General features: G+C 46.2%; 1 protein-coding gene across 2 annotated transcripts in view; it reads left to right on the forward strand.

Annotated features, from left to right (window-relative positions):
• The window catches only part of LOC125465337 (ral guanine nucleotide dissociation stimulator-like), a 178,638-nt gene that overhangs the window by 39,797 nt on the left and 119,610 nt on the right, over positions 1-19,231 (forward strand). Inside the window, exon 1 of one of the 2 annotated variants that reach the window (XM_048558677.2) lies at positions 16,922-17,231. The exons of the other annotated variant lie outside the window; for it this stretch is intronic. Within the exon in view, the coding sequence (XP_048414634.2) occupies positions 17,145-17,231 (87 nt within the window). The 5' untranslated portion in view covers positions 16,922-17,144. Of the gene's footprint in view, positions 1-16,921; positions 17,232-19,231 lie in introns of those variants that run through there. 2 annotated transcript variants of the gene reach the window in all.

A 19,231-nucleotide genomic window follows, 5' to 3' on the forward strand; every position in this document is an offset into this window, starting at 1 on the left:
GATACTTAACAACTACATTTCGTTTTACAACACTGGTGTCTCTGGCCCAGTGGTTAGCACTGCAGCCACACAGCACCAGGAACCCAGCTTCAATTTCTGCTTCAGGCAACTGACTGTGTGGAGTTTGCACATTCTCACTGTGTCTGTGCGGGTTTCCTCCGGGTGCTTCGGTTTCCTCCCACAGTCCAAAGATGTGCAGGTTAGGTGGATTGGCCATGCTAAATTACCCATAGTATTCAGGGATGTGCAGGTTAGGTGGGTTGGCCATGGGAAATGCAGGGGTTACATGGATAGGGTGGGGTGTGGGCCTGAGTAGGATGCTCTTTGAAGGGTTGGTATAGACATGATGGGCTAAATGGCCTGTTTCTGCACTGTGGGGATTCTATTACCCCTAGTTCCTGCATTATCGTCTTCTGATTCCTGAACTCTTGCTCTGCAACCCGCCGCACCCAATGGGAAAACTGTGTGCAGGAGACACCCTATGGAAACCGGAGTCCAGCATCGGCCAGGACTTCAGGAGGACAGGGTGGAGAAATGGCCTGGAAAGGGTGTTTGAGGAATTGAGTGTCCTCTTGCTCTGGCTGTGTTTCTGTGTACATGTTAACGCAGCGCACTGAGGTATTGCACATCTCCGGGAAAACCAGATCACCACCATCAAAGAGAAAGAAATAGGGAGCACAGCGATGAGGTTCAATAAAGGTGATGTAGGTGGTGCGTAATTACCAACACGAAATGATGGATGGAATGGACTGCTGTTTGCAAGCCTGCGATAAACTAATGACCCAAAATTGGATAGGATTCTCAATCCTTTGGAGTCTGTCCTTCCAGTGTTGGCACTTGGTTGGATCCTTCCTCTCCCGATAGACGTGCAACAGAACCTCAGTTCGACACCAGTCCAGGAGCTTGGATCTGCTGGTGGGATCTTAGCGGGAAAAGACGTGTCTGCCTGGCAAGTGGAAAGCACCGCTTGTGAGCCTCCAGCCTGCTCGCTAAGTTCCATTAGCTGTGTCACTCTGCTGTGGTTCCTCTGTTGCTGGTGTGCAGTGAGCTGGCTTCTTCTATTTGTTGCGTCATGCCAGTGTTCGGAGTTTGCTTTGGCATCAATGTTGCTTTGACCTGGGAACAGTGTTTACCTCTGCACAAGTAAACACGACAAGGTACAGTTCCATGGTGCACACAATCAAACTGTTATCCCAGGCAGGCGAGCTAAGGCTCCAGAGCAATCCCATTTCCCACTAAATTCATTCTTTTTACTGTAAGGATTCCCAGGAAAGAGACCTCGGGATGCAGGTTCATAGTTCTTTGAAGGTTGAGTCTCAGGTAGACAGGGCGGTGAGGAAGATGTTTGGTATTCCTGCCTTTATTGGTCAGTGCATTGAGTATAGGAGTTGGGAGGCCATGTTATAGCTGTACAGGACATTGTTGAGGCCACTTTTGGAATACTGCTTTCAATTCTGGCCTCCCTGCGTTAGGAGATATGTTCTTAATCTTGAAAGGGTTTAGAAAAGATTTAAAAGGATGTTAGATAGCTAAGTGTGGGGCTGGGTGAACACAGCAGGCCAAGCAGCATCTTAGGAGCGCAAAAGCTGACATTTCGGGCCTAGACCCTTCATCAGAAAAGCCTTTTCTGAAGAAGGGTCTAGGCCCGAAACATCAGTTTTAGCCCCTCACTTTGTTATCTCAGATTCTCCAGCATCTGCAGTTCCCATTATCTCTGATCACAATTTTAACCTCACTGCAAAGCCTCTTCCAGGATGCCTAACCTGAAGAAGTTACCCTCCTCCCTCCGGACCAACCTCAGGGGATCTCCCTTTTCTGATGAAGGGTCTAGACCCGAAACATCAGCTTTTCTGCTCTTAAGATGTTGCTTGGCCTGCTGTGTTCATCCAGCTCCACACTTTGTTATCTCGGATTCTCCAGCATCTGCAGTTCCCATTATCTCTGATTTAAAAGGATGTTGTTGGGTTTGGAGGGTTTGAGCTATAGGGAGAGGCCGAATAGGCCTGGAGTATCAGAAGCTGAGGGGCGACTTTATAGATGTTTATAAAGTCATGAGGGGCATGGATAGGATGAGTAGCCAAAGTCTTTTTCCCAGGGTAGGGAAGTCCAAAACTAGAGAGCCATTAGTTTAAGGTGAGAGAGGTAAGATTTAAAAGGGACCTAAGGAGCAACTTTTTAAAGATTTAAGAGGGACTTAGTGGGCAGCTTTTTCAGGCAGTGGATGGTGTATGTATGGCATGAGCTGCCAGAGGAAGTGGTGGAGGCTGGTATAAATACAACATTTAAAAGGCATTTGTGTAGGAACATGAATATGGAGGGTTTAGAGGGATATGGGCCAAATCCTGGCAAATGGAACTAGATTAGTTAGGATACCTGGTCAGCAGGGACGAGTTGGACCGAAGGGTCTGTTTCTGTGCTGTACATCTCTACGACTCTATGAGTAAAAACCTTGCTTGCCACGAATAGCTGAGGGATATGCTGTTTTGATGTGAGTTGCCATTTGTCTTCACAATGGCATTGAGATTATAGACTCATTGGGTCATCCAGCACAGAAACAGACCCTTTTGTCCAACCAGTCCACGCTAACCATAATCCCAAACTAAGCTAGTCCCACCGGTCTGCACAATCCCTCCAAACATTTCTTATTCATATTTAAATTCATGTATGACAGAACTGAGTGATAGAGATAGCAGGAATGACAGATGCTGGAGAATCTGAGATTAGATTAGATTCCCTACAGTGTGGAAACAGGCCCTTCGGCCCAACAAGCCCACACCGCCCCTTGGAGCATCCCACCCAGACCCATCCCGCTATAACCCACACACCCCTGAACACTCCGGGCAATTTAGCACGGCCGATCCACCTAGCCTACACATCTTTAGACTGTGGGAGGAAACCAGAGCACCCGGAGGAACTCCACGCAGATACGGGGAGAATGTGCAAACTCCACACAGACAGTTACCCGAGGCGGGAATCGAACCCGGGTCCCTGGCGCTGTGAGGCTGCAGTGCTAACCACTGAGACACCGTGCCGCCCTAGAAGGCAGTGTGGAGCTAGATGAACGCAGCAGGCCAAGCAGCATCACAGGAGCAGGAAAGCTGACATTTCGGGAAGGGTCTAGGCCCGAAACGTCAAGCTTTCCTGCTCCAGTGATGCTGCTTGGCCTGCTGAGTTCATTCAGCTCTACACTATGATTAGAGCATTCGGCATTTTGTGATGGCCGCACCCTGTTGTCCTGGCAAACATCGCTCGTGTTGCTGTGTTGTAACAAGAATGCGAAATGCCTAGTTTTACATGTAACTCAAACAATATATTTAATCATCTTTACCCCAAGGTGCATATTGCTAGAGAAGCCTTATTTGGTGGTGAGTTATATCCTACATTGAAATAGTTAAGTTGGCGGTCAGAAATCTTTATGTGTCCACAGTGTACACCTAGTAACAAGGAGATATGCCAGTATGTTGACGGTATTACTACAGTAGGGTAGTGACGGATGCCATTGGTATGAATGGCATGTTATTATGAAGTCTTCTCTGAACTGTTACGGTGAAAAGCTGTTTATCTAGTATCAAGGGAAATAAGCTCATTTCTGACACGCGGTGGTTTCTGGCATTCATACCTGAGGCTCGAACTATGCCGAGGGAAGTGAGTCATCACAGATCGAGTGCAGGGCTCTGGAAAATAAATAACGATTCTGCAGTTCCGCAGAAAAATGAAATGCCTCCATCAGCACTGTATCCTGTGGAAACGTGGTGTGAATGGGGCTGGGTGGCTCTCATGTGGCTGCTGCCTGGGTAAACAACTGGGATAGACAGTGCAGGAATGTGCCAGGCTTGACCCAGGCCTGTGTTTGATGTTGTCGATGATGCCGAAGAGCAGAAAGTGGGTTTTTTTTCCCGAGTGGCTGTGTCATCTTGTTCCCCTGCAGCTGAGATTGGGTTTTTCTCCTCCGTCGCATTCCAGAGTCAGGAGATTGGAGCAGGGATCGAACATTCGGCCCATCGATTTTCCAATGTTGAATGCGATTGTGGCCGACTTTCGGCTTCAACGCCACTTTCTCACCTGCTCCTCCTGTCCAATTATTCCTTGAGTGAAGAAGAATCGGTCTCTCCCAGCCTTAAATGGGTTGAAAGATGGAGTGTCTGCAATCTTCTGGTGTGGAGAATTCCAAAGATTCTCAATCCTCTAACATGAAGCTTTTCCTTAATTCTTTCACAGGATATGGACATTGTTGGCAAGACCAACATATTTTGTCCATCTCTAATTGTCGATGACTGAATGGCTCATTAGGTCATTGCAGAAGGCAGTGAAGAGTCACCCACTTTGGAACGTAGAAATTAGAGACAGGAGCAGGCCATTCAGCCCTTTGAACCTGTTCCACCTTTCAATCAGATCATGACCAGTCTAATTCTGCTGTCAATTCTACTATCTGTCCATGTTCCCCCCCAACCCATAACTCCATTGTCTGTCAAAAATCTTTCTGACCCAGATGTGAATTAAGTGGGGCAGCACGGTGGCTCAGTGGTTAGCCCTGTTGCTTCACAGCGCCAGGGACCCAGGTTCGATTCCAGCCTCAGGCAGTATGCTCCCACCGTTCAAAGATATGAAGGTTAGGTAGATTGGCTGTGCTAATGTAGATTAGGTGGGTTGTAGGGAGAATGGGTCTGGGTGGGATGCTCTGAGGGTCAGTGTGGACTTGTTGGACCGAAGGGCCTGTTTCCACACTGTTATGATTCTAAATGCAGTGACTGCACTGTTTTCTAGGGAAGAGAATTCTACAGAGCATCTTAGAAAGAGAAAACAATTTTCCCCATCCTCATTTTAAACACAAGACCCCTTATTAAACTATGTGAGTCTGGAGTCAGGCCAGGCCCAAAAGGGTAGCAGATTTCCTTCCCAAAAAGGTAGTAGTGAACTAGAGGGGCATTTAGAAAGATGGATGTTAGTTTCATGGTCGCAATTACTGAGCAGAGCTTTCAATTCCAGATTTTATTCATTAATTAAACTCCACGAGCTACCATGGTAGGATTGAGTTAGTTATTTTGAGCCTTGGGACTACAAAGTTAGTGAAATCCTACCCAACTGACTTCTGGCTCAGAGATAGTAGGAACTGCTGATGCTGGAGTCTGAAATAACAAGGTGTGGAGCTGGATGAACACAGCAGGCCAAGCAGCATCGAAGGAGTAGGAAAGCTGATGTTTCGGGGCTGGACCCTTCTTCAGAGAGGGTCTGTGGAAAGGTTGAGAACAAGTTTCCAAAATCAGGTCAGAGGTTACACGACATCAGCTTATAGACCGACAAGTTTCTTTGAAATCACAAGCTTTCGTGGCACTGCCCATTCGCCAGGTGAAGTATAACCTGGAGTCGTGTGACTTCTGACCTTGCCCATGCCAGTCCAATATTGGCGCCTCCACATCGTGGCTCCTGGGCCTGTTTAAAGTGGAATTAAGTCAGGGTTTCACACTAATGGTGTTATCTTGATTGTTGTTTTCTGGCTGAACAGACTGGATATCTCCTGGCAGTCCATCTCAGGAGAATCCTGAGGGTGATTTTGCTTTTTATGAGACAGCGAGGAACAGCAGGTGCTTCCCTTTACCCTGTGGCTCCACTCAGCTCCTCAGATGCCACTACTGCTACCTCCAGCTCCCTTACCACCCCTTCAGCTGGCACCCATACAAACTTATTTCAATTCCAGGAGCTAACAGCACGAAACACTCCTCATAAACCACACAAGGGAGACTGCTAACCAATGAACTTCACATCATCAATAAAAGATGCATGAACTTGAATATTTATGAAGATAGAGAGAGACACTTTGCCAAAGGTTTTTCCATTACATCATCAGGACAGAGGCAAGAATGCCAAATTTTAAATCATCACAATAATTTAGACTAGGGAAGAAAAGAGTGCTGATTGGTTGGCAAGTCAACTCCAGTTGGTCAATTTATACTCAGCTTTCCATTGCTTTCTTCATGGCAACATCTCGGTCGATCAATGTTGACTCGCCAACCAATCAGCAGCACTGTTTTCTCTTGCAGTATAAATTATTGTGATTATTTGAAATTTGCTATTGTTTAGTGCTAGAGGAAAAGAAGTGAATCCATTCCCCTGCCCTCCCCTTGACCCTAAATGTTTTCTCTCTCTTTTGCCTACCCAATCTCATTCCGAAATCCTGAGTGTACTTCCCTGTGTTCAACCTGTCTCTCTTTTCAATAAAATCCAAGTGGTAACAATTTGTGGTTGTACATATTGTGTGGGAGAGTAGCGGGGTGTGGGGTGTTCGAGCAGAGTGACATAGTTTGATTGCGTTCAATTTGACAGTGAACCATTGCCCTGTGCCACCTGACTTCAATGGAAAACAGAAGTAAGCAAGTAAAGGTTCTTCATCCAGCAGATTGAATCAAGAACAAGAAAGAATGTGAAAGTTTCTACACAGTTCCTCTTTGGGGGAAATCAGAGTAGGAAGTAGAGTTCCTATGGTTACCAAGCAAAAACACATTAAACAACAGTCATTTCAGTTCAGCCGAGTGCAGTATTGGTTAAGCAGTGAGCGATTTGTGGGTTCCCATCGGCTCAACGAGACTTGTCGATGGTGTGGCCTGGATTTGGCTAAATGTAATGTGGCAGGCGGGATAATTAGTTACTGGGTATGCCGTCACACTGTAATCATTGGGTTGGGGTGGATTATGCAGGGAGAATCACATCCTTCGATGCTGATAGCTAGCAGATAATCACTGCCAAGCATCACCATTGCTAACAGTTTATTGCAGCTCACTTGCTGAGGCAACAGAGAGCCAGTTACAGACATCATTCCAACCATTCACATGAACTACAGTGTTTAGCAGGGGAAGGCAGTGGGTAACATTGCAACCTTGTTGATCTCAAAGCCTAGACTTTCAGGACATGGGGTAAATCCCATTGTGAACAACGGTGAACTTTGGGAGTTTCCTGTGACCTAGTGTTAATATCACCACCTCTGGATCAGAAAGCCCTGGTATAAGTCCTATCTACTACACATGCTACAACACATTGAATTGGTTGATTTACTTTAAAATGCAGTGTGTAACAAAAACAGTGAAAACACACCTAACAGTTAAGTCAAGTAAACAAGAGGTGTGAAAACTGTTGAGTCATCTCAGCTGCAGTGTACTGAACCAACTCTTTACCGAAAGAGGTCACTTTCTGTGAAATGATTGCCATGCTGTACAGCAAGATCCCACTAATGGGCTTAACGTGACCAACTTGTTGGCCTGGGCTTTAAATTAATTGTCAATTTTGTAACTGACCTAGGCGGATTTTTCTAAACTGCGTGTGCTTAGAGGAATGGGGCAAATCACTTCCTGATTGAATGGCAGGGATTGAAAGAGGACAGAAACCTCTTCACTGAGAGAATGGTTAAGTTCCGAAATGTGTGACAGAGGGAAGTGCACTCAGGATTTTGGAATGAGATTGGGCAAGAGAGAGGGAAAACACTTAGGGTTAAGGGCAGGGGAACGGATTCACTTCTTTGCTCTTGCCAGTATGGACATGATGGGCTGAAAGGCCTCCTCGGCGCCACACCCATTCCCTGATTCTATGACTCTGTGTTTAATCATGTTGATTGAGGTAGGATTGGCAAGGGGGGGAAACAGTAAAATCTCCCTGAAAATAACAAATGCTGGTGATCGCAGCGGGTCAGGTAGCATCCATATGGGGGAGAGAGCAAGCGGCCTGACCCGCTGTAATCTCCAGCAGTTTTGTTTTTCAGTACAGATTCCAGTATCTGAAGTAATTTACTCCTACAGTAAAACCCCCTTCCGCCTCTCCAAGCAACCTTTCGTGTCCATCAATCCAAAGTTAATGTTGCATTCCCTCAGAACTGCATGAGAGCGGACAGCCTGGATTCTAGGCCTAATATATGGTCTTGGACCCATCCATTACCCCCTGAGCCAGAGATATCAAAATGTGATTAACAGGAGCAGAGCCATTTAGGAACACAGCCAGGAAAACGAGTTGTAGTTTATTTTTGCAGAAAGCATCGCTAGTTGATCCTTTCTGATCAGCCCATTCAGGGATGTTATGACACACACTTTGGATCAGGTTCAGGGATCTGAACCCAGGCCTTCTGGCCCATAGATAAGGACATTACCACAGTAGCCCAAGAGACCAAGCCTCAATCAGTCCATTGGGAAAAAAATATGCAGCAATCAGCTGGATCCAATTTTTCTCTTTTTTTTGAAGTTTGATACTCGATTCCTTGCTAAGAAAAATGAAAAAACTGTTTAGCAACTTGAAGCATTGTGCTCACAACACCAGATGCCCCACAGTGCTTTACAGTCAATTAACTACCTTTTCAAATATCTCCTCACAGTTGTATTGTCGCTGGAATTCAGTTGCAAAGCTATTGTAGTGAGACATTATTCTGCAGAAGTGTTATTCCTTGTGAGGACATATTGGAAAGTGTTTTTATTGGGATTCATGTTTTTAATTTGCTTCCTCTTAAAACCCAGTTTGAGAATCAAAGCTCATAAGACATGAGCAGGTTGAAAAGGGGCGTGAGGCAGTCAGCAGATAACAGCAGATGTAGGCCATTCAGCCATGGACTCTGCTCTACCATTCAATGGGGACAAGATTGTAATTGATCTGATAGTCTTCAATCCCACTTTCCTTACAGTGTAGTAATCTGTCCAAGTCAATCTCGAACTGCCTGTATAACTCACAAAACAACACTTTTCACTGTGTCTCGGTACATGCAGGGAAGGTGACAGCCTCGTGGTATTATCACTCGACTGTTAATTGAAAGACACAGGTAATGTCCTGGGGACCTGGGTTTTAGATTCTGCCACAGCAGATGGTAGAATTTCCATTCTATAAAATACCTGGAATTGAGAATCTAACGATGACCATGAACCCATTGCCGATTGTCGGAAAAACCCATCTGGTTCACTGATGTCCTTCAGGGAAGGAAACTGCCATCCTTACCTGGTCTGGTCTACATGTAACTCCAGACCCACAGCAATGTGGTTGACTCTTAACTGCCCCCTGGATAATTAGGGATGGGCAGTAAATGCTGCCCAGCCAGTGACACCCTCATCCTGTTAATGAATAAATATAAAGGAATAAATGAAACTCAAAGTTAATGACACATCCTCGACAGCCCTCTGCAGTAAAGAATTCCACAAATTCACTATTGCTCGAGTAAAGAAATTCCTCCTCACCTCTGTCTTAGATGGGTGACCCCTTACACGTTACACTACCTGTGCCTTATGTAACATTCAGAAACATTGCATGCAGCAGGGAAAGTCAGAAAGTAGAGTTTGTGTCTGAATGGCTAGCTGATTGTACGAGAGACAAATGGTGATTGGTAGTGAAGATGATGGTGTAGGAGGAAGGTTCTGTGGTTTGAGCTCTCAGGAAGGAGCAAGGGTCTTTTTAAACTCCGATTTCCTGGGTATCATGAGAAGGTTTTATCACAATATTAGCCTGATCTAACACCATGAAAGGTAACAGGATACTCTCGAGTGAATTTGGTTTGACCCCAAAGTGCAGGTGGCAATAAACCAGATGTAGGAAGTGTTCAAGCATACTCTCCCTTCACTGTGTGTTCACATCACCCACCCCAGCAGCAATTTGGTGCAGACATTTCCACCCTGGTTTCTCAGAGTGGAGATCTGCCTTGGGATGGTGATACTGGAAAGCTCAAGCCCACGCTGTAAACTGCAACACAAAGAAACTTGCTGGAAAAGCTCAGCAGATCTGGCAGCATCTGTGAAGGAGAAAACAGAGTTAACGTTTTGGGTCTGGTGACCCTTCCTCAGAACTGTCAACTGCATGCTGCCTAATTCTAGCCCATGTTAGACCGATCTGGCTCAGACCCCTTGGGGTCAGGCTACATGTTACAAGATTCAAGCACAGTGTGAATGGAGGGGGGTATCTGGTTCAGTGAGTACCACTCGTGTCTCAGGAGTCAGATGGTTGTGGGTTGAAGTCTCAATCCAGAGTCTCATCAATGGAATTGAATGCAATGTCTCCACATTTGCAGGCGACACTAAGCTGGGTGGCAGTGTGTGCTATGAGGAGGATGCTAAGAGGCTGCAAGGCTGGGTGAACCAGCAAATGCAATGTAATGTGGCTGTCTACTTTGGAGACCAAAGCAGGAACACAGATTATTATCTGGAAGGGAATAGATTGGGAGAGAGGGGTGTGCAGTGAGACTTGGGAATACACCAATCATTGAACGTGAGCATTGCAGTTATAGCAGACAGTGAAGAAGGTTAATGTATGTTAGCTTTCGTAGCAAGAGGGTTCGAGTACAGGAGCAGGGATATCTTGCTGCAACTGTACGGGGCCTTGGTGAGACCGCACCTGGAGGAGTGTGCGCGCAGTTCTGGCCTCCTTACCTGAGGGAGGGTGTTCTAACTGTGGAGGGAGTGCGTCTAAGGTTTACCTGACTGATTCTCGGGATGGAAGAACTGATACATGAACAGAGACTGGTTCAGTTTGGATTATATTCTCTGGAGTTTAGAAGAATGAAGGAGTAATTTCATAGAAACCGATAAAGTTCGAACAAGGCTAGGCACAGGGTAAACGCGGGAAGGATGTTCCCAATGACCAGATCCAGTGGTCGCGGTCTGAGGATACAGACTGGGCCATAGAGATGGGGAGAAATGTCTTCACCCAGAGTGTGGGGACCCAGTGGAATTCTCTGTCATAGAAAGCAATTGAAGCCAAAACATCAAACATTTTCGAGAAGGAGCTGGATATAGTTCTCAGGGCTAAAGAGTGTGTGAGGAGAGAACAGGAACAGGAAACTGAGTTAGATGATCAGCTACGCTCGTATTCAGTGGCAGAGCAGGGTCAAAGGGCTGAATGGCCTACTCCTGTTCCTATTTCCTATATTCTTATGGTTGCGATATCCCCTGGCAGTATTTAAAGAGGAACAGAATGGCCTTTGTGAGGTAGTGGTAGTGTCCCTATCTCTCTGAGCCAGAAGGCCTGGGTTCAAGCCCCATCTGTTCCCGAGGTGTGCAACAACATCTCTGAACAGGCTGATTAGAAAGTATCTTTAAAGAAAGACCAGCGAGATATTGCTGGTGGCTTGATCCATGTTCATCACTCAAACAAAAATACAGTATCTGTTTTTTTACCGCAGTGGTGTTTGTGGGAACTTCCTGTATAAGAATTGACTTATGCTGCTACCTACGTTATAGCAGTGACTAAACCTCAAACATATCTTTAGGAAATCCTGATGTCATGGAAGATGCTGTATAAATGCAACTGATTTCTTATAAACCATTTTCACTGGCAGCTTACCTCAAACACCACAAATACATGAGAAGAATTTAATAGAATCTCACTGTGTTTATATGGTAACATCGCGCTCATGAGTTTCAGTGCTATAAGATGTGTTTATCCTGCTAAAGAATCAAGGTTCACTGTCATAAAATATCTTCAGCGTCTAACAATAGAGAAAGATGACAGACATGGAGTGGAAGGAATTCAGGGAAGAGGAAATTATAGAAAAAAAGGTATTTTTTTTATTTGCGTAGTACTTTCCACAAACTCAGGACATTCCTCAGTGCCTTACAGTCAGTGAAGTTGCTCTTTATAAACAAACGCTGCTGGAAAGTAGGAAGCATGGCAGACAACCTGTGCACAGCAAGATCCCACAAACACCAATGCTGTATTGACCATGTCTTCTGACCTTGGGTGCTGGTTGAGGTTGAGGTACAGCTTCTGTCCCCTTCGAACAAACATTGCAGTGGGATTGTCGGTGGGCTTCGGTTTAACTTATTATCTAAGAATCAGCGTCTCTGACAGCGCAGCACCCTCTCAGTACTGTCAGCCTGGATTCTGCACTCAAGTCTTTAGGAACTCACAAGCTCCTTAAACAAGCAGGCAGAATAAAATATTTTTAAACCAGAGATTTTAGTCGCACACCAGTAGAGCAAGTGGGACTTGACCCTGGGTCTCCTGGCTCAGATATGGAGGGGCTGGTATTGGGCAGCAGTGGATAAGGTCAGAAGTCAGATGACACCAGGTTATAGTCCGACAGGTTTATTTGAAATCACAAGCTTTTGGAGCGCTGCCCCTTCACCTGACAAAGGAGCAGAGCTCAAAAGCTTTTGATTTCAAATAAGCCTGTTGGTCCAGAACCCTGGTATCATGTGACTTCGGATCCTGGCTCAGAGGTAGGGACATTATCGCTGCGCTACAAGATCCCTCCAAGGAGTAAATAATGCACAGTTAGCAAAGACTGCTTGTTGGAATGCCAATCAGTTTAGCAGGTTGTCGTCATCAAGGCGGTATTGTTTATGATTATTAGGAATGAAGTTTTATTTTTAATAATGAGGTGTGGAGCTAGATGAACACAGCAGGCCAAAGCAGCATCAGAGGAGCAGGAAAGCTGACATTTCGGGCCTAGACCCTTCTTCAGAAACCTGAAATCTTCTTCAGGTTTCTGAAGAAGGGTCTAGACTCGAAACGTCAGCATTCCTGCTCCTCAGATGCTGCTTGGCCAGCTCTACACCTTGTTATCTCAGATTCTCCAGCATCTGCAGTTCCTACTATCTCTGAAGTTTTATTTTTGCTGTTTTAAGAAACTGAGCCAGGAGTCTCCAGGTCACTTTGTCAGTGTAAATTACTGGCCCTGTCACCTCAGCAACGAAGTGTCAAAAGGGGTTGGGCATAATTTCCTGACAGTACAGGCCACTTTTGTCCTGCGGCAGCAGCTGAGGAATGTTCCTGAACATTCTAGATCCATCAGCCTGCCATAAGGAAACAAATGGATGTCTATGTAAATAATAATGGCTCATTTTACATAGCAACTGTAACCAGGTTTTAACTCGATTGAATCGACTTGCTGTTCATTTATAAAAATCTGAGGAGATTATCCTATCTTCATTGGAATCTGTGGCATTTCAAGGGAACATGGAGTTTAATAAAATATTACATTTCTAAAAGAGGCAACTGCAGAAAGCTGATTAACACCCTAGGCACATCATTTACTTTGCAGATACAGTACATTACAGCTTGTATAACTTCTTCCTGTAGAGTTTTTTTGGTCAAATCTTATAAAATTTCTGGTGGTAGTGAATGAATGCAGTCTTTCCCAGCCTGCACTGCTGCTCAGTGATGGACTGGCAGAACTGACAGGTGTCGGTTGTCAGGAAAAACTGAGCAAATTAAGGCCTTGCAGGAGAGACAGCAGGTGAAGGGTGACCTGTGTTGGAGATCGACTGCTTAATCGCTAGGAGGGAACGTAAACAAAGCCCAACCCATCATCACCCTTATCTCGTGATGTGTAGGCTGTTCTTCTTTTTATAAAGCTGTTCTTTTTTCTCTCTCTGCATGTCAGTCCCAATGAGCTACAAAATGAAAAGCTTCAGTTTCACCTTTTTTTAGTCTTGGGAAATGATGGACGTGTTTTGTCAGGCAGCTGTGTTTTTCCACTGGAGGATCTATGGGGCCATAAATATCAGTTGGTCACAAATAAATCCAGTTAGGAATCTAGGAGAATCTTGGACTTAGTGGGAAGATGGAATTCATGGGGGAGGAAATAAAATGTTTAAATCATGATAAATATAAAAGGCCATGTTAGGATGTGCTGGAGCCCAGGCACCAGCGTTGACTAGTTGGGCCGATAGGCCTGTTTCTGTGCTGTAATGGTAATGAGCCTCAGGGATTATTCAACCTACGCCAAGCCAAGATGGCTCCCTCCATAGGACTTAAAACAAAAGAATAGCAAACAAGAAAGAGCTGGAGAGGATGCAGGAGGTAGATGGGCCTGTCACCTGAATGGAACTGATGAGATAAATTACTGTCCCAGGTTCTGGTCAACTAGGAGCAGCAGTAGCCAATGAGAGTCTGCCCTGCCATTTATTACAACCTTACCTGGCTACAGGCATCATGGCCAATGAGAGGCTGGGTGGAGGGGAATACAGAGACGATGGGGTGGGTGGAGGGGATTACAGAGACGATGGGGTGAACGGAGGTGGTTACAAAGACAATGGGGTGGGCGGAGGGAGTTACAGAGACGATGGGGTGGGCGGAGGGCGTTACAGAGATGACAGGGTGGGCAGAGGTGGTTACAGAGACAATGGGGTGGGCGGAGGGGGTTGCAGAGACGATGGGGTGGGCAGGGGGGATTACAGAGACGATGAGGTGGGCGGAGTGGGTTACAGAGACGATGGGGTGGGCGGAGGGAGTTACAGAGACGACAGGGTGGGTGGAGGGAGTTATAGAGACGACAGGGTGGGCGGAGGGGTTTACAGAGACCACGGGTTGGGCGGAGGGGGTTACAGAGACGACGGGATGGGTGGAGGGGATTGCAGAAATGACGAGGTGGGCGGAGGGGGTTACAGAGACGATGGGGTGGGCGGACAGGATTACAGAGACGATGGGGTGGGCGGAGGGGGTTACAGAGATGATGAGGTGGGCAGAGGGGTTTACAGAGACGACGGGGTGGGTGGAGGGGATTGCAGAGATGACGAGGTGGGTGGAGGGGTTTACAGAGATGATGGGGTGGGCAGACGGGATTACAGAGACGATGAGGTGGGCGGAGGGGGTTACAGAGATGACGAGGTGGGCGGAGGGAGTTACAGAGATGATGGGGTGGGTGGAGGGGCTAACAGAGACGATGGGGTGGGTGGAGGGGGTTACAGAGACGATGGGGTGGGTGGAGGGGGTTACAGAGATGATGGGCTGGGCGGAGGGGGTTACAGAGATGATGGGCTGGGCAGAGGGGGTTACAGAAACGATGGGATTGCAGAGGAGGGTATGGAGATGATGGGGTGGTGAGAGGAGAAGGTTGACCTTATGCCAATCTCAACTCCACATTTCTGCCCCTTCCCTGTAACCTGAAACGAATTAAAAATCTGTTTATCTTTTCAAATTCACTGCACTCTGGATGAGTGAATTCCACAGATCGTCCACCTCTGAGAGAAATAATTCCTGCACATCTCTGTTTTAAATCTGCCATCCCTTATCTAAGAGAGTCATAGAGACCTATAGCACAGAGAAGGCTCCTTCGGCCCATCCTTTCTGTGCCAGTCAATCCCAACCATCTCGCTATTCTAATTCCATTGGTCTCTCATTCTAGAATCTCCTATAAGGGGGAATACCTAATCTATACTTACTTTATCAATCCCCTTTCGCATTTCATATGCCTCAATTAGGTTTGATTTGATTTGGTTTGTTGCTATCAGGTGTACCGAAGTAAAGTGAAAAGTGCTGTCTTATGCGCTTTACAGGCAGATCCTACTGTACACATGCATCAGGGAAACAGAACAGAGTGCTGCATACAGTGTTACAGCTGCTGAGAAGGTGCAGGGAGAGATCAACATTTAAGTCTGATAACAGCTGGGAAGAGGCTGCTCTTGAATTGCCTCTCATCCCTTCTAAACCTCTCAGCCTCTCTTCATTAGACAAACCCCTCATCTCTACATTCAACCTGGTGCATCTTCTTTGAACTCTCTTCCATCCAGTTATATCCTTCCTCAAGTAAAGGGACCACAACCGTGCAGAGTACACCCAAAGAGTGATACACAAAGTGTTAAACTGTCTTTGACAGGTTCAGATACCTGCCTGTACCAATCCAGTGTGTTATTGGATCCAGTCCAGGTCGGGAGTAAGCTGTTCTGTTCCCTTGAGCATTAGAACTTGTTTTCCCAAACTAGACAAGGATACAAGATGACACATTGTCAATACTGGGTTGAAACAATCTGGGAGTAAGGGTGAATTATATCAATAAACACCAATGGGTCTAGTTTGAACTTGTATTTAAATAAATCAATCTGAAGTCTATCTGCTAAATATACTTTTCTTTCTTTGGTTTTTTCAGGTGGTCAGACGGTACATCACTGACTATATTTGAAATACTAGCCTATGTACAGTTGTGGTCACTGGAGATTCTGTTGATTCTCCTACTTGTTCCCACTGTATTTATATTGCTGCCTTTCTGTCTCTCTCTCTCTCTCTCTCTGTCTGGTCTTTATCTATTCATTTCACTGAGTCAGAGTTCACGTGCACTCCCTTCCCTCGGTGGCAACTGTGCCTTTAGTCGGAGATTCTGGGATAACATGACTCTAAAGGCATTAACAAAATGTAAAGACTTGCATTTGTATAGCAACTTGAACATCACCTAAAACTGCTTTGTGGCCAGTGAAGCAACTTTTGAAGTGTGGCCACTGTTTTTATCCAGGAATCTTGGCCACCAGTTTGTGCACAGGAAGCTCCCACAAATCACAGTGTGATATTGACCGGCTAACCTGACAGTGATGGCGCTTGAGTTAAATGTTACAATGGGGTCTTTTGTGCTGTGCTAGAAGGATGAACAGGGCCTCAATATATCATGCTGTCAGAAAGACAGTACCACTGACAGAGCAACACTCTGCATTGGAATGACTGTAAGACCAATAGACAGCCTGCCCTCTTGGGTGGGCATTACACGTACTCTGCCACTGTTTTGCTAAGAGCAGGGGAGGGGTTCCAGCATTACATATACCTTAGTAGCTTTAGAAACGGCCAGTGTCGTCATCGACACTTTGCTTATGTGTGTGTGGGAGCTGTGTTCAAATTAGCTGTAGCACTTTACAGCAGTCTCTGCGCTGTGGAAATACTGCATTGGCATTCGGGACTGCAAAAGGTGCTACATAAATGCAAGTCTTTTTCTCTGTGTGCTTTGGAAAGTCTTCCTGATAAAAGAGTAGATCCGCTTTACTCAAGTACAACCAATTTAATTTGATAGATAGTAATCTCAGGGCATTGCAATGAGTCAGTACAGACAGTGCAGAATGAGATGGAGCTGTGCCTTGGTATGAAGCTGGTGTGTACTTTGACAGGAAGATGCAAATCCGGGAGCGTGTTCCAGCCTGTAAAGGGGAGGCAGTGAGACAGCTCACCCAGAACTGCAGCCTCCTTTTTTTTAAACCCAGGGCTGCATTGAAGCTGAACTGACAGGAAGGAAGCTTTCTTACAGCATCCGCCAAATTTGGTGCAAAACAGAAAGTCGGGCTGGGAGGGAATTTCCTCGTGTCACAGTGACAGAGGGCTCCTGAGCTAACTCACAGCGGGCAAGCTGGGAAAGAGCCATGTGAGGGAGCAGTCAATATCCAGTGGTTTGCAGCACAGGAAGAGAGAGACAGAGCGAGTGGGGGAGAGAGGAAATGGAGACAACAAGATCGCTGTTCAGCCTTCAAACGGCGCTAGTCCAGCCTGTCAAAGTCTGCATGTTCGATCTGCTCGATGGCTTGGTAAGTCTGTCTTTCAAATTCACCCTTATGCCACACAGGGTTGGAATTGACATACCCAGAGCCCCAGCCCAACTCACACTAGCCCTGAATGGGTCTGAAGAATTGTCACCGGACCTTAACTCTGCTCTGTCTGCCAGACCTGCTGAGTTTCTCCAGGAATTTAACTCTGTTTTCTCTCTCCGCAGATTCAGCCTGACCTGCTGAGTTTCTCCAGGAATTTAACTCTGCTTTCTCTCTCCGCAGATTCAGCCAGACCTGCTGAGGTTCTCCAGCAATTTCTGTTTTGTTTTGTTTCAGATTTCCAACATTTCTTTGTTTTTACTTTCTTTGAAGGAATTCAAAAACATCCCTCCTTTGCCTGGATCTATTTTTTTGGGGGGGAGTGGCAGTCGTGAATGAACATCTAACATGATAAATTTGGGTTCTCGTGAGAACACTCCTCCCCCACACAGTTTCCTAATTCTATGCCTGGGCCCCACAGTGTTGACGTTTAAGATTTATGACCTTTTGAAGCCCAAAAAGAATTAGAGCATTCCAGTGAGTGTGTGATGGGGAAACACTGCAACAACAGCAGGAAGGGTGACAATATTACATAATATTAACAATGATATTGTCACTGAGTTAATAATCCCAATGTCCCAAACTACTGGTGGCACGGAGGCTCAGTGGTTAGCACAGCTACCTTGAAGCGCCAGGGACCCGGGTTCGATTCCAGCCTCGGGCGACTGTCTGTGTGGAGTTTGCACATTCTCCCCGTGTCTGTGTGGGTTTCCTCTGGGTGCTCCGGTTTCCTCCCACAGTCCAAAGATGTGCAGGTTAGGGTGCATTGGCCATGCTAAATTGCCCATCGTGTCCAGGGATGTGCAGGCTGGGTGTGTTAGCCATGGGCTATGCAGGGTTACAGGGAGGGCTAAGGGGAGTGAGCCTGGGTGGGATGCACTTTGGAGGGCTGGTGTGGACTCAATGGGTTGCTTCCACACCGTTGGGGTTCAGTGATTCTTCAAATCCCACCGAGGCAAATGGCGAAATTTGAATTCAGCTGAAAAAAAGGCAGACGAGTGTTAATTAGCCCTTTAGGGAGGGAAATCTGCCGTCTTTACCCAGTCTGGCCTAGATGCGATTCCAGAACCATGTAGTTCACTCTTTGCTGCCCTCTGAAATGGCTCTAGCAAGCTGCTCACTTCAACAGTAACCAGGAATGGGCAATAAATGCTGGCCCAGACAGTGATGCCCGTATCTCATAAATAAAACATTCGCCCATTAAACTGACCTTACAGTTGCTGCTGTCAAACCCCTTGAGACCTTTCCCCAGTGTTTAAGTTGTTACGTTGATCCAGGAAGATGGTAAGGAGAAGTGATCGTGGGTTGTGAATTTCAAATTTATTTTTAAACCTGCTGCCTTGCTTTCTCTCATACCATTGGGAAGGAAGATGCCTCTGGTGTCCATTTCCCAATAGTTAAAAATACAAGCAGGCGTTAGGAATGAGAGTCTTCCGCTCATAACCTGCCACAACCCCACTCCAAAATCAGTGACTCAAAATAGAGGCAGCGTGGTTTTATTCGCTGCTGAGTTGTGGATGGCACTGCCTGAATCAGCATTTATTGTCTATCTGTAGTTGCACTTGGGAAGATGGTGGTGAGCTGTGGGTTGACCCACAATGCTGTTTATGGAATTACAGGATTTTGACCCAGCGACGGTGAAGGATCGGTGATATATTTCCAGAACAGTGAATAGCTTGGAGGGGAACTTGCAGGGGCTGGTGTTCCCATGTATCTGCTGCCCTTGTCCTTCTAGATGGAAGATGTCATGAGTTTGGAAGGTGCTGTCAAAGGATTTTTGGTGAACTTCTGCAGTGCATCTGGTAGATAATATGCACTGCTGCTACTGAGCATTGGTGATGGAGGAAATGGACATTTGTGGATGTGGTGCTAATCAAGCGGGCTGCTTTGTTGAAGATACAGTTGTATTGTTCGAACCTCCAGTCAATCAGTGGCCTCAC

The sequence above is a fragment of the Stegostoma tigrinum genome, chromosome 29 (genome assembly GCF_030684315.1).
Source record: "Stegostoma tigrinum isolate sSteTig4 chromosome 29, sSteTig4.hap1, whole genome shotgun sequence".
Taxonomy (NCBI): Eukaryota; Metazoa; Chordata; class Chondrichthyes; order Orectolobiformes; family Stegostomatidae; genus Stegostoma; species Stegostoma tigrinum.